The 20,535-nt window shown below is 37.6% G+C and overlaps 1 protein-coding gene across 1 annotated transcript in view; it reads left to right on the top strand.

Moving 5' to 3' along the window:
- The window catches only part of si:ch211-132g1.7 (prostaglandin F2 receptor negative regulator), a 95,542-nt gene that overhangs the window by 17,701 nt on the left and 57,306 nt on the right, over positions 1-20,535 (top strand). Inside the window, exons 4-5 of the mRNA XM_038298896.1 lie at positions 3,119-3,526; positions 7,941-8,366. Of these exons, the coding sequence (XP_038154824.1) occupies positions 3,119-3,526; positions 7,941-8,366 (834 nt within the window). The remainder of the gene's footprint in view (positions 1-3,118; positions 3,527-7,940; positions 8,367-20,535) is intronic.

Here is a 20,535-nt window from a genome sequence, read left to right as displayed (position 1 = left end):
AAAGATATTAAAAATAAAACTCACAATTCACCCAAATGTATTTTTTATATGATTTGTTATCCTGACTAGATATTTATTATCATATAATAAATGCTCACCACAATATTTTAAAATGCATAATACATTGACAAAAGATTTTGAAGAATAAAGAATTTTAATATAAAAATATTACATTATTTCTATTTCTGGGCATTATTTGACAAATACAGTTTTTGCTAAATAATATGCTTTTTTCACAATGAACAATGGTGCATTTGTAAAACCTCACTATAATCATCCTTCCCCAGCCCTTTTTATTCTTTAAGGCAATATCATTAAGTTTGCCTTTAATTTATTGGATATTTATTAATCTTTTTAGAAAATATATCTTAGGTGTATTGCTTTTTGATGGTTTAGCTGATCACATATATGCTAAATAAGTTTGCATCAAGCTGCAAGTCTTTAGTTCTATCGTCAGATCTATGGGATCTGGCTATTTCCTTGTTTCTTCAAACTGAAAGCATCCAAAGCAGTCCTTCATATGGGGTGTAAATGTGCCACCAGTGCATTTCCAACAATGCACAACTATGTAGTTCTTATTCAGAGCCATCTGCCTCTTGTTGGGCAAAATTTCAACATGACTAAAATCTGCTTCCAAACTGGACGGATAAAGAGATGAATCTTAGATCTCTAGGAGCTGCTGGGACTCTTATTGGGTTAAAATAATGAGCTTGTTTCCCAAAGGAAGAGGTTTAAAAAACAAAACCTTGCCAGAAATTCACAATGTGGTTGAAGAAATCATAGTAAGGTAAAAGTAACTCTAAGTGTGGCTAATTTGCCTGCAAAAAGAAAAGCTATCTTGCACATAAATAAATTTTTCGATGACATGTCCTGTCAAATGTTCGCTCCTTCACAGAGGTCTGGCTGTCGACTTCTTTCAGCCATCTATCATAGCTGTGGATTTAATGGTGTTTTGTCGTTACCCCTTTGAGTAGTTTTTATTTGTCAAGCAAACATTTTAATTGTGTCAAAGCCCTAAGATGCCAAACAATTTTATAACTGCCTTACATTTATATCATATAATGAATGTATGACATAAATATAAGGGCAAAAAGTGGCAGTTGTGTGTTTTGAGTCATTATTGTCCATATTACAGCCATATATATCGTCACTAACTTACTGTATTTCGTTTTAACCAGACATGTGGAAGCATGTCTGGTTGTGTGAGAAAACGGAAAGTCTGGAGCTGACCCTACTAGTCATAGATCACATATTCAAAAATGGTGGAAATGGGTTTCGATTCTTCTTGACTTAGTCACCAGTACCGGAAGAGATCATAACTGCCAAAATGTTTTCTCTAAAAGTTTGTTTTACAATCTTCTCTAAATGATGTTTTTTTGTTGGTACGTATTAAACTAACAATGGAGGATTGTGTTCAGATAAGTAATTTAAAGTAAATGACTCATTTCTTTGCCTCTGTGTTTGCGACATTGTGTTAAAAATCTAAATATGTTGGTGGAGATAATGAAGCGGAGTTTGTGTGCTGACATGCAAACCCCACTGTGAGGTTACTATTCAGCATTATTAGCCCCCCATATCCCCACTGCTCACATTCCGATCATCAAAGAATCCGTCTGTTCCTCCACTTTCCCTGTTGTGAAACGATGAGACGTGGATTCAACTGAAAACAGTCATAAAGGATGTATTTTTTTTTTTTAGAGTTCTTATAGTGATAAAGAAATCTGGCTCTGCTGTACTAGAGACTGCATTGTAAAAACCAGTTTGAACGCCTGAATATTACCCTGAGCTGCAAATTAGAAACAAAAGAAGCACAGCATGAAAGAGAGGAACGAATTCTGTTGTTTGGGAGTGAAAGCGAGAGTTTACCTGAACACTCCCCTGGGTGTGTGTCAATCAGAAATGTACTTCTTTATCCTGAAACTTTTCACTTTGTCTCTGCTTTAAGCAGTTGAAGTGGTCAGATTACAGTAAATGAATCAGCCTTATTTTCACCATTGAATTCTTTATCCAGCCCTATAACGTAGAATAACTGCACCACATGAAATGGAAAGTTGTTTAATGAAGCAAAGATCTATGAGGTCATCATTACCATTATAATATTAAATGGTTCTTTATTTCATCCGCTTGATATCTCACTCTAACGGCTAAATGTTGAGTAATCTCCCTTCAGTTTAGCTTAGTAACCCTGCCTTATGGTTCCTCTTAAACATTTAACATGGGGGAAGAAACTGGGCATTGATGCATTCAAGGGCCTGAAACAGGGTGGGACCTACATTTAATAAACCACCTGGTTTCAAATATATCGTTTATCAATTATATAGTAAACTTTAAATGATTATGGAATTTATATTATTTTTTTTCCAAAATATATAATTTATAAATTACATAATTAATAAAATATTAATGAATTAATTTAGGTAAATAGTTTTTTGATTTTTTTTACTGTATTTTTCCGGACTATCAGCCCCTACTTTTTTTGCCACGCTTTGAACCGTTCGGCTTATTAGAAGTTGCGGCTTTTCTGTACATTTTTCCTAACCACCAGAGGGGGGGAAGTCAAAGTTGGGAATGAAAGATTCAGGGGCTAATTTTCATTTAGCACAAGAAAATTCTAGCAGCATGCATGGCAAATGTCCCAACTTCACACATTTGGACAATTATTTGCCATATTAAAGCCACCTAAACCAATGAAGAGACTGGGTTCAACTACTGCAGAGCTGAAATAAAGAGCTAAAGAAGCCCCATCTTTCATTAAAAGCTCTTACTGCTGAGAGCCAACAAGCTAACGGGAGCTAGCATTCTTCTTAGTTCCTACAGGTTTGGTGTGGGACAGTTCAGTTGATGTAATCGGCTTATAGCCTTGTGTGGCTTATATATGTACATTTCCAGTTTTTTCAAAAAATTTATCGGGCGTGGGTTATAGTGCGGTGTGCCCTATAGTCCAGAAAATACAATATTTATTTTTTTTACTGATTTAATCTCTCCTTGGTTACATAGGTTTTTCTTTCATTTAGAAATGTATTCTATGTTTTTCATCCCTAAATGTATTCATTGTCTTTCATCTTTCAAACATCCAGCTCATTTAACCATAAAATGTTTCTTTTTTTTTTCTCATTAGTGATCCCCAACACCCTCAAGGTGTACCCCGAGACTCTACCCTCCAGTGTCCCGGAGGGAAGCGAACTCACACTTTCCTGCAACGTCAGCCGGGAGCTTACCTACCCAACCTACCTTTCCGTCTCGTGGTTGATGAAAAAGGGCGCCACTTCGGAGGAAATCCTCACATTTGGACCTCAGGGAGATGTCACCACAGGTTCAAAGTACTCCAGCCGTTACTTGGACGGCGGAGTACGGTTGGTCAATGGCAGGAATGGCGTGTTCAGTTTGGTGATTTCCAGAGTCACCGTGTCTGACCAAGGGACTTACGAATGCAACGGGACCGAATGGACACATGAAAGCGGAGGGAAGTGGACGAGGATTGTGGCAAGCGTGAAGGAGATGGGGACAGTTACTGTTACTCCTACAAGTAAGGAAACTATCCCTTGTTTACATTGTGATGTTTCTATAACTATCTATATATCAGTTAACTACTGAGTATGGAGTCTGAAATGGTTTTTTGTTAAAAAAAACCTGAGCTTAGCAGCTGCCTCCTAATCGCTGCTTCAGGCTTTAGGCTACATTAGACACAATTTGTGTGAGAATCTCATTCCCAAATGTTGGCAGTCAGGCTGAATTGTGGGTAATGTAAGCAGCAGGCTTTAACAAATGGGAAGAATGTGTGAAAAGGAAAGATGCCTGTTTCTGCAGAACAGATTTTAGTGCAATGTTCTCTTAAAATCTATCAGTTTTGCTCTTTTAAGACAAATTTTACATGAATAATTCAAATGAATTCCTCTCGTTGAGGAAAGTCTTTTTTCTATTACGTTTTGCATGAGCAATACCTTTAATCTTTTACATTCACTGTATTTATGGGAACAAAATGTAAAAGTTGCACATTTTAGCATAATGATACAACACATACAGCCAAAGCTTCAATAAAACGTGCAAATCCATGTGCAAGAAGTCACAATTTAGACCCAAATCCAATAGAAATCTTTGGCAAAATGTAATGTAATGAAATATTGGTGTTTAGGGGTGCTCTCTTTCCAGTTGGATTAAATTTGGAGCCCTTTTGCAAAGGCAATTGTCACATTTCTAATGAGCATAATATGAACATTTCCAATATAAAATTCTGGCACCTGTTTGAGTATCACTGTTTGTTTTTCATTTTTATCTATAGATGATTAACTTATTTTCCTGAAGCATAGGGAACTCTGCCCCTGACTACAGCTTTCTTTGTACAAGGCAATAAATTTAGTTAGCATCCTGATGAATAAATGACTGTGTTTTTTGCTGTTTATTTTGGCCCCTACCACTCAGTGTAGAAGTAATCTGTCTCCTGGGGTGTGTTAGAGTACTGTCAGTGTTAACATACAGGATCCTCAGATGGTTTCAGAGTGGGGTGAAAGAAGAGTACTGAAAGAACACAAAGAGAAGGAGAGTTAATTTGTAACTTGCTTGAATGACATTGTGCAGAATCAATCTGTGTCGAATGGCACCTCATCAAAAAAAGAAAAAAAGGTGACTCATACGTCCATTGCTCATAAGCCGATTGCTTGGTGGAAAAAAAAAAATCAATTCCTGCAGGTCTGTGCCTTGATGCTCGGTGCTTTATTGGACTCCCTGGACTCCATTTGTCCTTCGCTTCAAGTCTGAATACCTTTTTAGTTCTGTTTCTTAAAACAGATCAAAGCTGGCTGGCGTGTCTTCAAAGGATGTCTTAAAAAATCTTCAGAGTGAGACACATGTGCTATCATAATGTTTCTGCAACAGATAGTTTTCAGATCCTGCTCTTGATTTTAAGGTTACCATGGGTAGGAATGGCTCTTTGTGCTAATGAGTTGGAAATGAAGTAACATTAGAAGACAGTGTGAGAAGAGCGAGGGACGTGGGAGAGTTCTCTGCCTGTTTTGTGGCTCCTTTTGTTTTAAAGGGATCCTCTTCAGAGTCTCTCTCCACTCTCCATCTTGCCCACTCCCAGGAGGTTCATGACCCTAAAAAAAGGCCTTCTTTCTGCCTTATCCTGTCTATAAAAAGCCCTTCCCAGACAGTCATTCACTGAAGTTGCTGTGGAGACCATATCTTCTTATCTCTCTAGGTTACCTTATATCCTCTGAAATGCTGAAGAGCACCCAGTGGTTTGTAATGAAACCAAACATGAACAGCACACACAGGTCTAGGACTGGCATCCATTGTGCCCCAGTCACTTCATATTGACTTACTGGCTTTGGTAAAGAGGATGAGCAAAGTTAAACACAGTCTTCTTTGTACCTTTTGTCTTTCTTCAGACACCACACAGAGACTCTTTCCCATATCATCTCTGTTGATGTCGCTAGTGGAGACTATATTTAAACCCTTGATCTGGTTGATGGCTTGAAGATACACAAGAAAGACTGACATTTTTAATATGCGGGGCCTTTTTTAATCAATGGGTAGGATTGTAAATGTCATCCTGAGCATCTTAGCTGAGGAAAAGCCATGGGAAAGGGAATGGCCGCCCTTCATCATGTCCCAGTTGGGTCAGTCACCGTTTTTAAATAACAATCTTAGATTAGGTCTTTATTTTTCTTTTATCACATAGACACTTCAATTAAACTTAAATTGTGTGATATACCTTTGATTTATCCGTAATGATAGCTAAGAGAACCCTATAAAAGCTAACTAGGCCCTTAAATATGAATTGTATTCCTTAAGCAAAATACTAATTCAATGACTCTAGTTGGATAGCTAAGCAGCTATCCAACTAGAGAAGCTAGTTACTAAGCTTTAGCAAAAGTGAGCCTTCCCAAAATGCCGACTTAATTGGTAACCCTTCTACCATAATGCGTAAAGTTCTGCTTTTATGTAGCCTAGTAAACTAGCCCCACCCGTCAGCGGCCTAAATAATTTTTGCCTGCGAGTGGTCTAGCCTCGATCAATGCCCCAGGCAGTTGAATCGTGAGCAGGAAGAGGCTCTACACTCATTAATTTTTTAAGAAGGACGTATTCGCCGTTTTACCGACAGGCTGTTTGTTTACACTCCCCCCTGTCGCGCTTTCTATGTCACTGTCAGTTGCTCTAATTGGTTGACGTTGGCCAATAGGCACAGACATGGTTTGAGAAAACAATGGGTTGTTCTTATCAACAATCTTCCCATGTCTCATTCATCGGGGCCAGACTAAATTACACATTTAATCTTACATTTAGTCTGGTTTATCAGGCTAGCTTTTATGTAAATTAAGCACTTTACTTGTAGCTCTGCTAGTGATACAGCTACTATAATGCTAGCATAGAGCCTCCATTTTTAGTACTATGCTAACCACTTGGCTAGCAACCTGAGCAATCGTTATTGTTGGCCATGTGGATAGCAGTTTGTTGCCGAAAAAAGGTTTAAGCATTGTCACTACCCAATTTGTGCTGCTGGCATGATCCGTATTAGCTAATTTGCACATGTGTAACCAGAAATACAATCGGGATGCTCTCAATTTGACTTTATAAAAAAGACCTAAATTACTTCTTTCTTTCCTTCCTAACTAGTGTACTTCCTGTTCCAGGAATGGGATTCTACCGTACATCCGGCTAAATGTAGTAATTCTGAGTAATTCTGTTTGCCTTTCAATTTACTTCAATACTTTTATGGTATATAGTACAAGACTGCTTTGAGCATATCGGATGATGATGCCAAACAAGCTATTTAACAGAGAGGATCTAAGATGCATCTCGTTCTCTCAAAAGTTGTTCGATATTTTTGGTATGATGTAGTTTAGCATTCTTTTGTGATTTAAGGATAGAAAATAAATAGAACAGTGCTTCAGGTACTGTTATTATGGCGAACTGATGAGTATCTTTTGCAGATATTCCTAAGAGCCATTAGTACGGATCGTCCTCGCAGTACAGATCGTGTAGTCACTTTAGCTTCTTAGCCACTCAGCTAGTGCATAACCTCTTACATCCTAAGGGGGTATGAATAAATTTCTGCCTGACAAAAACACACAAAAGTAAATAACTTATAGCCTCAAAGCTATTAGATTTAAGAAGAAACTTTTGGTACGTCTGTAAAGGTAAGATGTCATAGAATGGTTTTCTGGTGTCAGCACCTGTAGCTTTGACCCTGCCTGAAATATTAGGGACAAAATACAAAATATTTTGCATTTTTTGAACCTCGCCAAAATTTTCTTTGAAATAAACATTGCAAAACACTACCAAAATATTATTTATAGCACAAAAAAGTAGTACAGACTTTTAAATGTAAATATTGTGTAAAAATATACCAAATTTGGACTCAATCAGATGAATCATATTTATTTTAGAATGGTATTAGTGAGAAATTTCTTAGGCGGAGAGGCCATTTTGGCACATTTATCCATAAATGTCACCAAACTGTGCCAAATATGTTTTTTACATCAGTACTGGGGGTTTGGTAAAATTACGAGGTCACGTAGCAGCTGGACCCGCCGGTGGGTCCGTAGGGTTCAAGGGGATAAGCTAGTGACTGAGCTAAAAGCTTAATAAGCTTAGTAACTCTGCAACCATAATTGTTTTATTTAAATTAAGCACTTAACTCTTTGTTTAGCTAGTGATATGGCTGCCATAATGCTAGCATATAGCCACCATTTTTAGTATTACACTAACCATTGGCTAGCAACCTGAGCTATTATTATTGCTAACCATGTAGGTAGCAGTTTGTTTGGGGGGAAAAAGTTGAAACATATTTTTTTGTAAACACATTGTGAAGATTGCATTTTTTTTTCTTTTTTGTTTTTTCTTAACACTTGCTAATTGGTATGTTTATCAATAGAGTTGTGTAATTCAACAGTCTGTTTTGCAACTTTAATCTGTATTCTCTTTCCTTCTGTCCAAAGGCCATTCTCTCACTGTGAGAGCTTCTTCCACCTCTACATCTTCACCGTCCCTGCTATTGTCACCCGGCAACACCCTTTCCCTTTTCTGCAACATTTTTGCTGACAACCTGGCTGCAATTTCCCTGGAGGTGACCTGGCTGGCCGATAACAGTACAATCATCAGTATGGATCACAGCGGGTTGGTGATCTCCAACACTTCCTCGAATGGAGCACGAGCAGGGAGAGGGGAGGCGAGTCTGGAGAGGATCGGAAAGGGGGAGTACAGGCTGGGGGTGAGGGGTGTGACCGGCAAGGATGGAGGGAATTACATCTGCCGGGTCCGAGCTTTTATTGAGGAAGAAGGACCCAGCACCGGAGGAGGACGGAAGTGGCGCAAGGTAGCGGAAAAGATCTCCAATCCTGTGACGGTGAAGGTCTCAGAGATCAGTAAGTAAATCTAGAGCATTTGTTTCTTTTTTTTAACTGAACATGACATGATAATTGTTATCCTTTTTCAAATATTTTCTCCTAAGTCATATGCTTGCATGCACTTTATTTAAAGAAAAGAACACAAAACCTTTTGGTAAATTCTGAAATTTGATTCAATTAGGGTTATTGATTATTTGAACAAAACATTTCTTCTAGATTTCATTTATTGTTTTCTTCAAATTAAAGATTTTGATAAATTTTTGAAAGTCCAGACGATGTCATCTGGTACATTGGTGGACAAATTTGATGACAGCGCCTTAAAGATGTGGTTTCCATGTGTGGAATAATGGCATATATTCTAAAGAAATTGACTAAGATTTCAGGAAGAGTCCATTTTATCACCAGGTACAATTTCCAGATGCAGGAAATGATTTGGGGCTGAAATAAATGAAGGCTGGTATTAAAGGGTCATTATGAACAGTGAACTGATTCAAATGCCATGTAACCATGGTAGCATTCAAAGGGAGAAGGAGCAATGATTGCCAACATGAGAACACCATCCCAACTCCGAGGTACGAAGGTGGCATCATTATGATATGGGGTTGTTTTGTCAGACAAGAAAATGGTGCTCGTTTTGAACTTGATAGGGTCCTGGAAAAAGGACATTATATGAAAATAAAGGACATCATACAAGTTAAAGCTTAAGCCGAGCATATACTGTATGATTTTCTGCCCTTTTCGGGACGATTTTCCAGTCGTGCAAGAATTTTTCAATTGGGCCAACTTTCAGCCTGATCGTGCGTTGTGTAGTGTTCGGGGGGTTACGAGGGGCGATCAGCAACTCACGACCGCCTCCCGATCAGGAATCATAAGGTCGGGAGAAAATCTAATTGAAATAAAAAAAAAAATTTAATTCAGTCGGCCGTCGTGAGCAAATGGCTCATTGGGCAAACAAGGATTCTTCTTCTTCCTCTTGGATGAAAACACAGCAGCATGGCTGGGGTACGAGTGAAATGGAGTTCTTTCTGTGAAATTGACAGACCGTAGTAGCCGCGTTTGCTCAGTCATGTCTTTGTCCAAATACGTCGCCCTCTGTTTTTAGGGCTTTCAGCACAAAATTGCACAATCTGCCAAGACAGCACATTCCACTCTAGTGAGCTTCAGTTTAGTCATCTACTCATTTAGCTTCGGGATAGACAAGTCTAAGTAGCTAAATCTCACTCCGACGTGTTTTTTAGATGTACAGTGGGAGCAGGTAGATCGCATCAGATAGTCGGGTCGCACATTGTTAAACATGCATCGTGAGCTGTGAACTTTTAAACCCTGTAGATGTGTGCAACGATTGGAAAAATGGTACAGTGTATGCCCGCCTTTAGACCCAGTTCAGACAGTGATGCTAAACATGCTAGCAAAATGAATCAGTGATTAATGACTGATTAATCATGGCAAAGCTATAATCTTAGTCCAATAGAAGGTTGTTTGCAGAGCTGAAAAGGTGTGTTTATCAACAAAGCTGACCCAGTTAGACCAGTTCTGTCTGGAGGAATAGGCCAAAGTTCTAGCAAGCTATTGTTAGAAGTTCATTAAGGAACTCTAAATAGTTTTGACAGATTTTCTTTAGGTTTAAATCTTTAGGTAAATATGAAAGACATGTATACAATTCTAGCTTTAAAAATTGTAAAAAAAAAAAAAAAAAAAAAAAAAAAAAAAAAAAAAAAAAAAAAACAACAAACATCTTTATGATTATGATTGTACTTTGAGATATCAAAGGCCTCATTCGCAGGGCAGCCTGAAGTGACCCCCAAATCCGATTTTTTTTTCCATTCTGAACAACACAGATCCAATTGGGCTATGTGTTCCTTAATCCGATACATATCTGATCTTTTCAAATGCGACCTGTGTCGCATTCATCTGATCTGGGGTACAGGTCAGATGAGGTTGGGAAAGATCGCTAGATACGATTCAGCACTACCATTCACGTTTACTTCCATAAACCCAGAATGCTTGCTTGTGACGTCATTATGACCTCTATTGCACGTGCAGGACACTTAAGTTGTATCAATGCAGTTCAGATAGGAGATCACGTACAAGTCGCATATATTGAAATGTGAACGACCAGGCAAAAGAATCGGATGTCACAAAAAAAAATGGGAATTTTGCATTAATGCCTGCAGTGTGAAAGTAGCCTTAGCTAATTAGGTAATCCTAGCTGCCCTAAAAAGCTTTGGTCCTTAATTATATCAGAAAGTTTGAAGATAATCCATGTATTTGAATGTTGTGCATGTAAATATGAGGTTATGTACCTTGCATCTGAAACAAGAAATAAATGCAGGGGTGAAGGAAAAACAACCTGCATTGCATACACAACATTGTCCTGTTGGCAAAACGTTGTAGAAAGAGCTCTTAGGGAGCTTTCATTCTGAAATGGTGTTTGAAATGATCAGAAAAATGTGTTTATTAATGTATTCTGGAAGTGTTTCTCTCTTAGCGTCTGAGTCCTGAAGCAAAATGAATAGTTAATAAGTGGCACAGCTTGATTTTTTTTTGGGGGGGGGGATTTAAATTATGGCAGAGACTCAGATGTTTTATGGTGCTGCTGTGGAAGTGACTCTTTAATTGTTGGTCAATATTATTTATTATTGTTATTCCCATATGTATATCAAAGATTATCCCACTGTTTACGTTGTGCTCCATTTTAAAAGACAGAGGTTACATTAGAGCAGGTGTACAGTAACAGTGGAGGGGCTGAAGTGTGTTGCATCCGTACTGTTTCAAAGTATATGGATGTGCAACAGAGCTGCATGCGACTTTAGAAACTCAAGGGGAAACTCTTTAATCCTCCAGTCACCCTGTCGACTCCCGCTGTGAGGACGATTGATTAGTCATGGCTTTCCTGCTGTCTGCTACCTCTGGGTGAGCTGTTAATGTGTATGGTGGTGTGTGCGTGAGATGCTCTGATCCTGCCTTCTAGAGTAGCGATGTCAAACATAGTCGACGCAGCAATCAATTACCAGCACAGTGGGCGGTCTCAGTGTCTAGAGGTTTGTTACAGATTTAATTCTTTTTGTTAGATTCCTAACATAATGTTGCCTTCTTATTCTCTGTATGCTATGCTATGGTTTTGTTGTGTGGGATTGTTGTGTGGCAATTAGTTCCTGAATTTAATTTTATTATGCCCTGCTAAATATTCAAAGCCAAAGAAATAAGATCTTTATTGATGCTTATTTTCTAGATTTTGCTTTTACTGCATCGTTTTGTTTTTTATTTGAGATATCTTAAATAATTTTTCAGGTCAATATACAGCACTTGGTGGGTATTGATGCTCTGTGCAGGCTGCTCTTAAAAAAAGCAATGTATCTTGGGAAGGTTGGATCCTTCTCTAAATGAGTCGTATGACCCAGAGTGCTGCTTAGAGGCAGATAGAGCTCAAACATTGCTATCTTTTTAATAAGATCGAAAAGAAAGATTTCTCTCCACATTCTCCTCTGTGGCGGTAGTTTTCTTACCATTTTCAAGTAGCAGGATGTCGTACAAACACAGCTGGCATTGGAAAAGATCAGATGCGTATCGGGTTTAGGACCACATAGCCAAGTAGCTTGGGTCGCATTTGAAAAAATTGGATCTTTATTCTTTACTGTCACTTTGGGCTGTAATGTGAACATAGGATGTAAGGAAAAAGTGAATTATTTTAGTTTTATTACAGAAATAGTATCGTTGAGGAGGCCAAACCCTGATAACTAATATCTCAGAACTCAGGGAGCACAAACTTCTCTGTTTTCTCACGTCCTGTTTTAAATATTCATATATTGGCTCCAATGCAGACTATGAATGAGTATCTTTGAACTAGGGCTGAAAGAATTAATGGAATTAATCGTGATTAATCGATTATTGAAATAATTGTCAGCTAATTTAGTAATCGATTAATCGTTAAATGGAGTATAGAGACTGTAAAACATGCCTTTAGCTGACAGAGCGGCCCACTTAGAGCAGTAATTGTATGAAAAATGTAAAACTAATTTATAGAAATTTTGCATTTAAGATAAAACGTTGTCGTCTGTGAATATGCTCTATCCAGAACTCCTCAAGTGGAAACGTTTTAGTTGCACCTGGTTTAATTTAGTAAAAAAATCTTCTTTAAGCGACCTTTGGCTATCCAATTAATAATAGATGATCAAAAAAAAATCAACAGATTAATTGATTTGCAAAAAATAATCATTAATCATTAACCCTACTTTGAAATTTTTCCAAAACAGACAACTTTACATGTGTTTTAAGGTATAGAAGGGGTTGAAAAGGACTGAAAATCAATGGAAGTCAACATATGGTCCTCAATACTATATATCTATTAATGTTACCCTAGTTGCAGCTTTCAATATGCCCCTTTACTGCAGCTAAGCTGTGCTGGATCCAAGGTAATAATCTGACTTTGTTGGCTTAGCAGGTTAGGAAATAAAAGCTTGCATTTAGAGCTGAACAATTTAACAAAAAAAAAACTGCAATTATTAAAATATAATATTGTGATTTGGTTTTGATTTTTCTCGGCATGAAGCACAAGAATGTAGATGTTTTACTCTGACATTGAAAACTTTATTTTCCAGAGTCTGTTGTAGTTGTACTGTAAACTTTGTGTGAACCAGTGCTGTGTGCTGGCTCCACGTTTCGTTGTCCACAAATCCACTTCAAGTGTATTAATGCCACCTATACGGCATGAGTGACAAATCTAGCGTCTTAATCTTGTGAAATGTAAAGTAACTAAACTCTGCAATTTGAAAAAGTTTCGTTAAAGCGATTATATTGCAAATGCAAACAATTGCCTAACTCTACTCTGTATCGGCGAAGACTTCTACTCTACTCTAGGCTTCTGGTACTTCTACTCGATTAGAAGGAATCTGGTATCGGGACATCCGTTATATAACCTAAGGGTAAAACAGTTTATTCAGGATAGACTGAGGCTTATTACTGCAGAACAACAGTCCTCTTTAATGCCACATATGCTGCCATGTGAAAGAAAAGATGTTTTTAAATGGAGCCATGTGATATTGGAGAAAAAACAAGTAAAGAAATAAATCACAGCTTTTCTGCTCAGTGTGTAGCCTATATGAGATGCAGTCGATAGAACCCTAAGATGCAAAAAATATCAAAGAACTTACGCTGGATTCCTGACAAATTCCCAGTTTCCTCATCTAAATAAAATAAGTAGACTTGAATGAATAAATGATCCTTATATAATCACTCCTCTCAGCTTGGCTATCTTCTTAGGTTTACTGGTTTGGGGAATTCTCGCTGGGCTGGGTGTGAACTTTGACCCTGCTATTTTAGGCAAGTGGTATTGGTCTTTTTGTTTCTGTCTCATTTGGGTGAAGCGCCTGGCTTGAAGAGAAATAAACCGTATTTATGAGTCCAGTTAGTTTTTGTGCTTTTTTGGCTGCAGCATTGTGTGATCAGATCAAAACGCCTCTTATATTCCCTCCATGGAATTTGGATGAATTAGATGCCAAATAAAGCTGGCATTAAAAGGAACCCAGGGAAACTGCACTTTGTGGGCTCTTTGGCTACATGTTGGTGAGCTCTACAGTTGTTCACATTGTGTTACTGTAATTTTTCATGCCATTTTTGGGGGTTTATTTTCTTAATATGATTGCTGTGACTTTTTATATTAAAAAATTATCTGTTTTGCTGCCAGATTAGCTTTTTTCTGCAGCTTTCAGCAGGGGAGGGGCGGCCTAGTGGTTAGGCTATAGAGCTTGGAATCAAACTCAAGCCCCACACCCACACTCTGGGTCTTTGAGCAAGACCTAAACCCACACTGCTCCCCGGGCGCCGCACAATGGCAGCCCATTGCCCCCAAAGGGGATGTGTTAAATGCAGAGATTGAATTCTGTTGCTCTGTACTTGTGACGGTGTAATGACAATAATAAGCTGAAAAAAAGCTTTAATATTTCCTCATATTGGGATCTTTATTGGTTTATAATACAGTTTTGGCCGATTACTGACTTCAGCAAGATTCTCTCATATTTAACATAAATGCTTTGGTATGCAGTAGACATTTAAATCATTTTCAGTTACTATGGTAAATGACCTGTACTTATATAGCGCTTTTTCAAGTCAGGAGACCTGACCAAAGCGCTTTACACTATGTTCAGTCATTCACCCATTCCAGCACACCCTGACCACCATCAGTAGACAATGCAGGTGAAGTGTCTTGCCCAAGGACACAATGACACTGAAAGTCGGAGTCGGCGCTTGAACCGTCAACCCTTTGATTTCAGGGCAAACTCCTACATCCGACGCCACTGTAGCACTATAAGGCAGCCTGGTCCTTTGTCTGCCAAATGAGCTTCAAAATGCCTCCACCACTGTGCTTTAAAGTTTATTATAAAGAGTATTTGTCAGGTTGGGTCTAAACTAGGGCTGCAACAACGAATCGATAAAATCGATAAAAATAGACTTTTAAAAGCGTTGGCAACGAATTTAATCATCGATTAGTTGTGTCGCGCGATTAATGCGTCATCCGCCGCCGCCGTCATCCCGGGGAAGAAAAAAAAATATGAAGGAGCGAGTCAGCGCCGCAGTTGCAGTGTTGCCAACTCAGCGACTTTTCAGACCCCTCCAGCGACTATTTTTTTAAAAAGCGACTAGGGACAAATCTGGCGACTTTTTACGGTGTCACTGGCGGCTTTTGGAGACTCTTACGTGAAAGCATGTATCGTTCCTACTCTTGTCCTCCAGCGGCAGCTGCTGCCGTGGGGCGCCTCCCCCATCCCAACGCCTTTCTCCCTCTCCCACAGGAATCCCTCTCAGCGTGCAGTCCGAGCCGCAGGATTTTAGTGAGGAGTTTACCCTCAGCGTCCAGACTGCAAATGAAGCGCGCATGCGCCGGGATTGACGGCGCAAATTGATCACAATAATTAAAATAGCCTGCGCTTTGTAAAGTGAAAAAAGTCGTAACATGCAACTTTTGTAAAAAACAAATGAGCATGGCACGGAAGCACCACTGTTATGACGCAGCACCTGAAAAGAAAACACGTTGGAGCCTTCAATGGCAGTGAAGATAGCTGATCAGCAGGATGAGTAACCATGTTTGTTTCATTTTAAAGTGGGGAAACGTAAGTTAGTTTCTCAGGTAGCTCATCTGATGCTTTCCTTAGCTTGTTAGTAGGTTACAGACAGTGATAAGGTTGGCTTCTTATTTTACTTTTAATTTCATTTGAATTAGCTTAAGCAGCATTTATATTTTCTTTATAAATAAATAAATTTGCAAATTATGAGGGCAAGGCTTTTAAAGCTTAAATCTTCTGGCAAAGAAAGTAAAGAAGATCCTGCAATTTATGGAAGTAAAGCAGAATAAAATCCAGCAAGATCAGTAATATGTCAATTAATTATCTGCCACATTCCCATGTAAATATCTGTCTTTGGAGGATGTGTTTTTTAGCACCCCTAGTTCTCTCATTTTTATTCCAAATACAATTTATAATTTGAATCACAGGGCTATTTTTATCTCTATGGTTAAGTATTTTCTTAAGTAGCAACTTTAACTGCTATACTTTCCTGTCTTAAAAGGCAGAACTCTTCTAGTCTAAAAAAAACTCATTTGTTGAAATGGGGGGGCCTATTGTTTGAACCCCTTAGGGGCTTTTAAAAACAAAAATGTCTTTTTTTGCGCTTTATGAAACAAAGTACCCTATATTTTGTGGATGTACAGCTACATTTCTCATGTAAGTTTGCATAGTTTTAACACAAACATTTATTTTTCATATAGCACCAGTACAGTTAATGAGAAACCTGTACTTGTGTGCTTGTTTGTTCTGTCTAAAATGTTTATTTTGGAATAAAGAGGTTAATATAAAAAAAATTTTTTGTGTCCGATTCATCGATTAATCGAAAAAATAATCGGCCGATTCATCGATTTTTAAAATAATCGTTAGTTGCAGCCCTAGTCTAAACATTTTTAGCTGAGTATTACATTTCTTGCTCAATTTAGCATCTTTGCCATGCTAATGAGCTACTTTGAAAAAATGTTTTTTAGCCATAGGTTGAATTCTCTCATAATGCCTTGGGTTGAATTATCTATTAATTATCACATAATCTGTAGTAGACGGATAAATCTACTACTCTGATCAGTTGGATATTTTGCCAGACATAAAAAAAAACATTTCTGCATGATCAGTACCATCAGCTCATATGCGTGTGCCCAACCAGATATACATCAGGGTCGCCCAAGATTTTATTTAGTAAAAAAATACCTAAATGATGTTTCTCCCTCCCTAAAAGTAGTAAACGTACTAAACTATAATGTGTTCAAGTTTAATAATGTATTTCCTGAGAAAATAAATGCCCGATCACTCAGTGCCCGATCTGTACCGGAAATGGGATCCTACGCTACTTCCGGGAGCTAACTTTTTCGGCTTTTGATTTAGACCTAAATCTAGTCTTTCCGAGTTTTATTTTTTTCCTTTTGTGTTAACAGTATTGTATATGGTGCGTACCCTAAAGAAAGAAACAACTAAAATGCAGATAAACATGGTTTATTCATATTTTTCCGTACTATTCTGAGCATGTCCGATGATGTCAGAGAAGCAGTTTAATGGAGAAAATGTAAAAAGCATCAAAATTGCCTTAGAAAAGATGTGTATTAGCATTCGTTAGGGATTTAAGGGTAGATATAAGTAATTTCAGTACCATAATTACATTTTTTATGGTGATATGGTTGCATATCTGTTTGCACATGCACAACTAAGCTGATGGTACGGATCGTGTTTCTGGGAAGGATCGGGTAGTGACAGCCATATATTGATTTATTTGACTTTATTGATTTCACAATGGAGAAATTTAATCGTTAGATCAGATCAAATAGTCAAAAGAGAATAAGGTACCAAAGGAAGAAAAAGATTTCAAAATTTTTTCTATAATGCTTTGCTCAAACACCTGCTGCCGCCGTATTTAGTGTGCAGGTTGCTGTTGTCTGTGTGCCAATAATGCAGTTTGAAGGAGGGGTTTATGATGCATTCAAAGTGTGTAGAGAAAGTGAAAACTGTTAAAATTGATACAGAAGGCTTAACTTCGTCATGCAAATTTATACATGTTGGTTGCGATAGCTGTGTGAGGGAAAACTTGCGATACAAATCGGATATATTTAATGTATCGTCCAACCCTACTTTCAGCCACTTTTCAATTTTAGAATCAATATTATGGTGGGATAAGTTATTTTTTTGTTGTTTTCAATCTTTAGCTGTTTCTGTAGGCCTTGTAGATCTTAAGATCCTTCTTGTCTCGCATGAGGTTTTTCTCCTAAAAAAGGAAAACTAATCCAGATATAACTCGGAAAAACGCGACGAAATCTTAAACTGAATGTCTTTTTTTGTTTGTTAAGCAATTCTTGAACCGCAGATGCATTCAAGGTTTGCAGAATTCTTAGCTTTAGTCATTAACCTTTGATAACATAGCACGGCTATCACCTAAGACGCTTTTTGGGACACTTTTCTGATGCAGACCAACAATTTTCTCCAACTATTTGAGCTGGAGTTATTTTTTTTTTTTTCACATGAATCACATCATGGCTTCTCTTTTGGTCCTTATATGCTTCAGTGGACAGACATGATCCTGTTTCCAATTCAATGGCTTTCTTTCTTCAGTCGACTCATGGTAAAATTCTACAGCTGGAGGCAAATCTAACAAGAGCTGCAGTTTTGAAGAAGTATTGACCCATTCGTCCAGGCTTTACAATGCATGTTTTAGAGGAGGCTATATTCTGTATACTTGCTCATTTGTTTCCTTTATTTGCAGTTGATAATAATGGCTGATCACTTAGTTATTGTATTCTTATCTGGTTTTATACTTAATGATATTAGCTGAATATTGTCCTTGGTGCAGTTTTGATTTTTAGTTTCTTTCTCATTTTTGAGTTTTTTTATTGTGTGTTTCTATCTTTTCTCTAATTATTTATTAAAATCCTGTGAAACTGCTTTAATATTTGATATTCTCAAATGAAACGGATGGAATGAAAGCCTTAAAAAATTACATAAATGAAAGGCATCTAAAACTTGAGCTTGAAACAATGTGTGAAGATACTCTGAGCTGCTCATTCAACTTTAAATTTCTGTTCTGTTCTGGCAAAGCCCCACTTTAATGATAAAAATCTTATTTTGTAAGATTTTCAATTTGAAGCAACACAAGCACGCAGATCTCCAAAGCAAACATTGTGACATAAAAGCTCAGAAACAATGAACACAGAGATACAGAGCTTTTAAGAGTATGCTTATGTTCAACAGTAAAAGCGGTTTTAAAGAGATCTGGCAGCTGTTGTTGAATAAAGACCCAAAGTTAGCCATTTTTAGTATAAATTAATCTAATCTCATTTGCAGATATTACTACTCAGCAGTTATTTTTCTCTGCTATGCAGATGATCTATAGGTCTAGAATTAGCTGATGCTATTTGCATTAAAGTTCTCCATTTGCTGCTAGTTTCGGCAGAGTTATGTGTTTTTAAGGAAGTGAGACTCAATGCATTTTATTTCAAAGCAGTGCCACTTTGTAGTGTTAGTCTTTTGGCTGTTAATCCAAGAAAACGGTGAAATAATGATTTTACATTTCAAAATAAAATGAAAACTTAGACGGGATAACTAGCTGTTTTCATCTTAATCTTCTGGACAATGAAATAGTTTCTTTAAATCATCTTGACCAGGAGAGTATCATTCATGTCTTGATTATTTTTATCCTCGATTATTGTACATGTTTTATTAGTGTTTGCATCCGTTTAGCTTGAATCACCTCTTAGTGAGTAATAGTAGTTCAGACCTCTTTTATTAATTTGTTTGTGTTCATTGCAAGTTTACTTTTTGTGGATGTTTCAAGAACTAAGCCTAAAAGTGCAGTAAACTAGCCTTTGATGGTGACCCAACATTAGGAAAGTAGGATATTTACTTTTAATCTTTTTATGATTGAACTCCTTTGTCTGAGGATTTGAGTTTCTTTGAAAAAGAAATCAAATGAAAAACCAAATGTTGGGATGTATGCGGTCCATTGCTGTGAGAAAGAGGAAGACTTCCAGCAGGTAACAGTAAGGCTACGTACGCCTATGTTGCTCTTTTTTTCCCTGTAGAAGAAAACTCTTAATTTTTCTTAGAAAATGTCGGATTTGCAAATGTGATATTTGCAACCTAAACCAAATGTACCTTGAAGAGACATTTTGTAAGTTTTTACTGAAAATACCTTTAAAATAGATTTTTTATTTGACCCTTTCACCACCGATGCATACATTTTTTTAGATTTACTTCGAGTCGTAAGTTCTTGTGCTGTTAGGAAGTGCGTGAAGTGTCTCCATGTTTAATGGGCCTAACCTAGCAAACAATTTAAGTCTTATATTAAGATAGAATTTGTGGATACTTGGAAGCGACTGGCATCAAGCTGAACTCAAACACCAATGGCAACTCCAGGTGAGGTTAAAAAGTATGAGCGCTGGCCACGAGAATGAGCAGAAGATGGCTGCAGTTCTGTGTTTTTGCCACAGGTGGCAGTATTGATACAAAACTCCGTAAAGCCTCTAATCTCTTACAGGGTTTTTGCATATGGCTCAAACTTTTGGCTAAAGGCTTTGGGAATATGATTAGACTCCTTTTTAATGAAAAAAAATACTCTGAACTCCCAGAAAATAAAAGAAAAATCACAAGAAACTGTACAAATCTCGGTAAAAGGCTGTATTGTGATGTCACAAAAGGCATTTATAAATGGAAGCTTACTTTTTGATTGAATAGGGATGTACGACAAAATGTCAAACAACTATCAAAACTGCAAAACATTGCTGTTTAGGTGATAAACTGCATCTAAAGTCAGTTTAGTTAGTTTTACAAGAAACTCTGAGTTGTAGCTTTAACTTCATTTAATGTTAAGCCATTTTGATAGTATTTAAATGTATTTGTTCTCCTGCTTTAAACTGTTTGGAGTAATTAAGAAAACATAATCCCGCGGCTGACCTATGCAGTCATTTAACACAAACATTTATTAAAACAACTCCATCTCAATGGACAGAGCGATGTGTCTCTGCAGGCTCTACCACATCCTGTGTTTATGTCAGCAGGAGCCTTTAGTTAAAATAACAGCATCCTCCTCTCCGTACCCAGAAGATTCCTCCAGCCTCCAGGTTCTGTGTTGCATTTAGAAATATCAGCCCAGCTTTCGGGGCGCACCAGTG

Source organism: Cyprinodon tularosa, unplaced genomic scaffold, assembly GCF_016077235.1.
Source record: "Cyprinodon tularosa strain WSP-4 unplaced genomic scaffold, ASM1607723v1 ctg417, whole genome shotgun sequence".
NCBI lineage: Eukaryota > Metazoa > Chordata > Actinopteri > Cyprinodontiformes > Cyprinodontidae > Cyprinodon > Cyprinodon tularosa.
The sequence above is the reverse complement of the archived record's forward strand: the minus strand, read 5'-3'. Positions and strand labels throughout refer to the sequence as shown.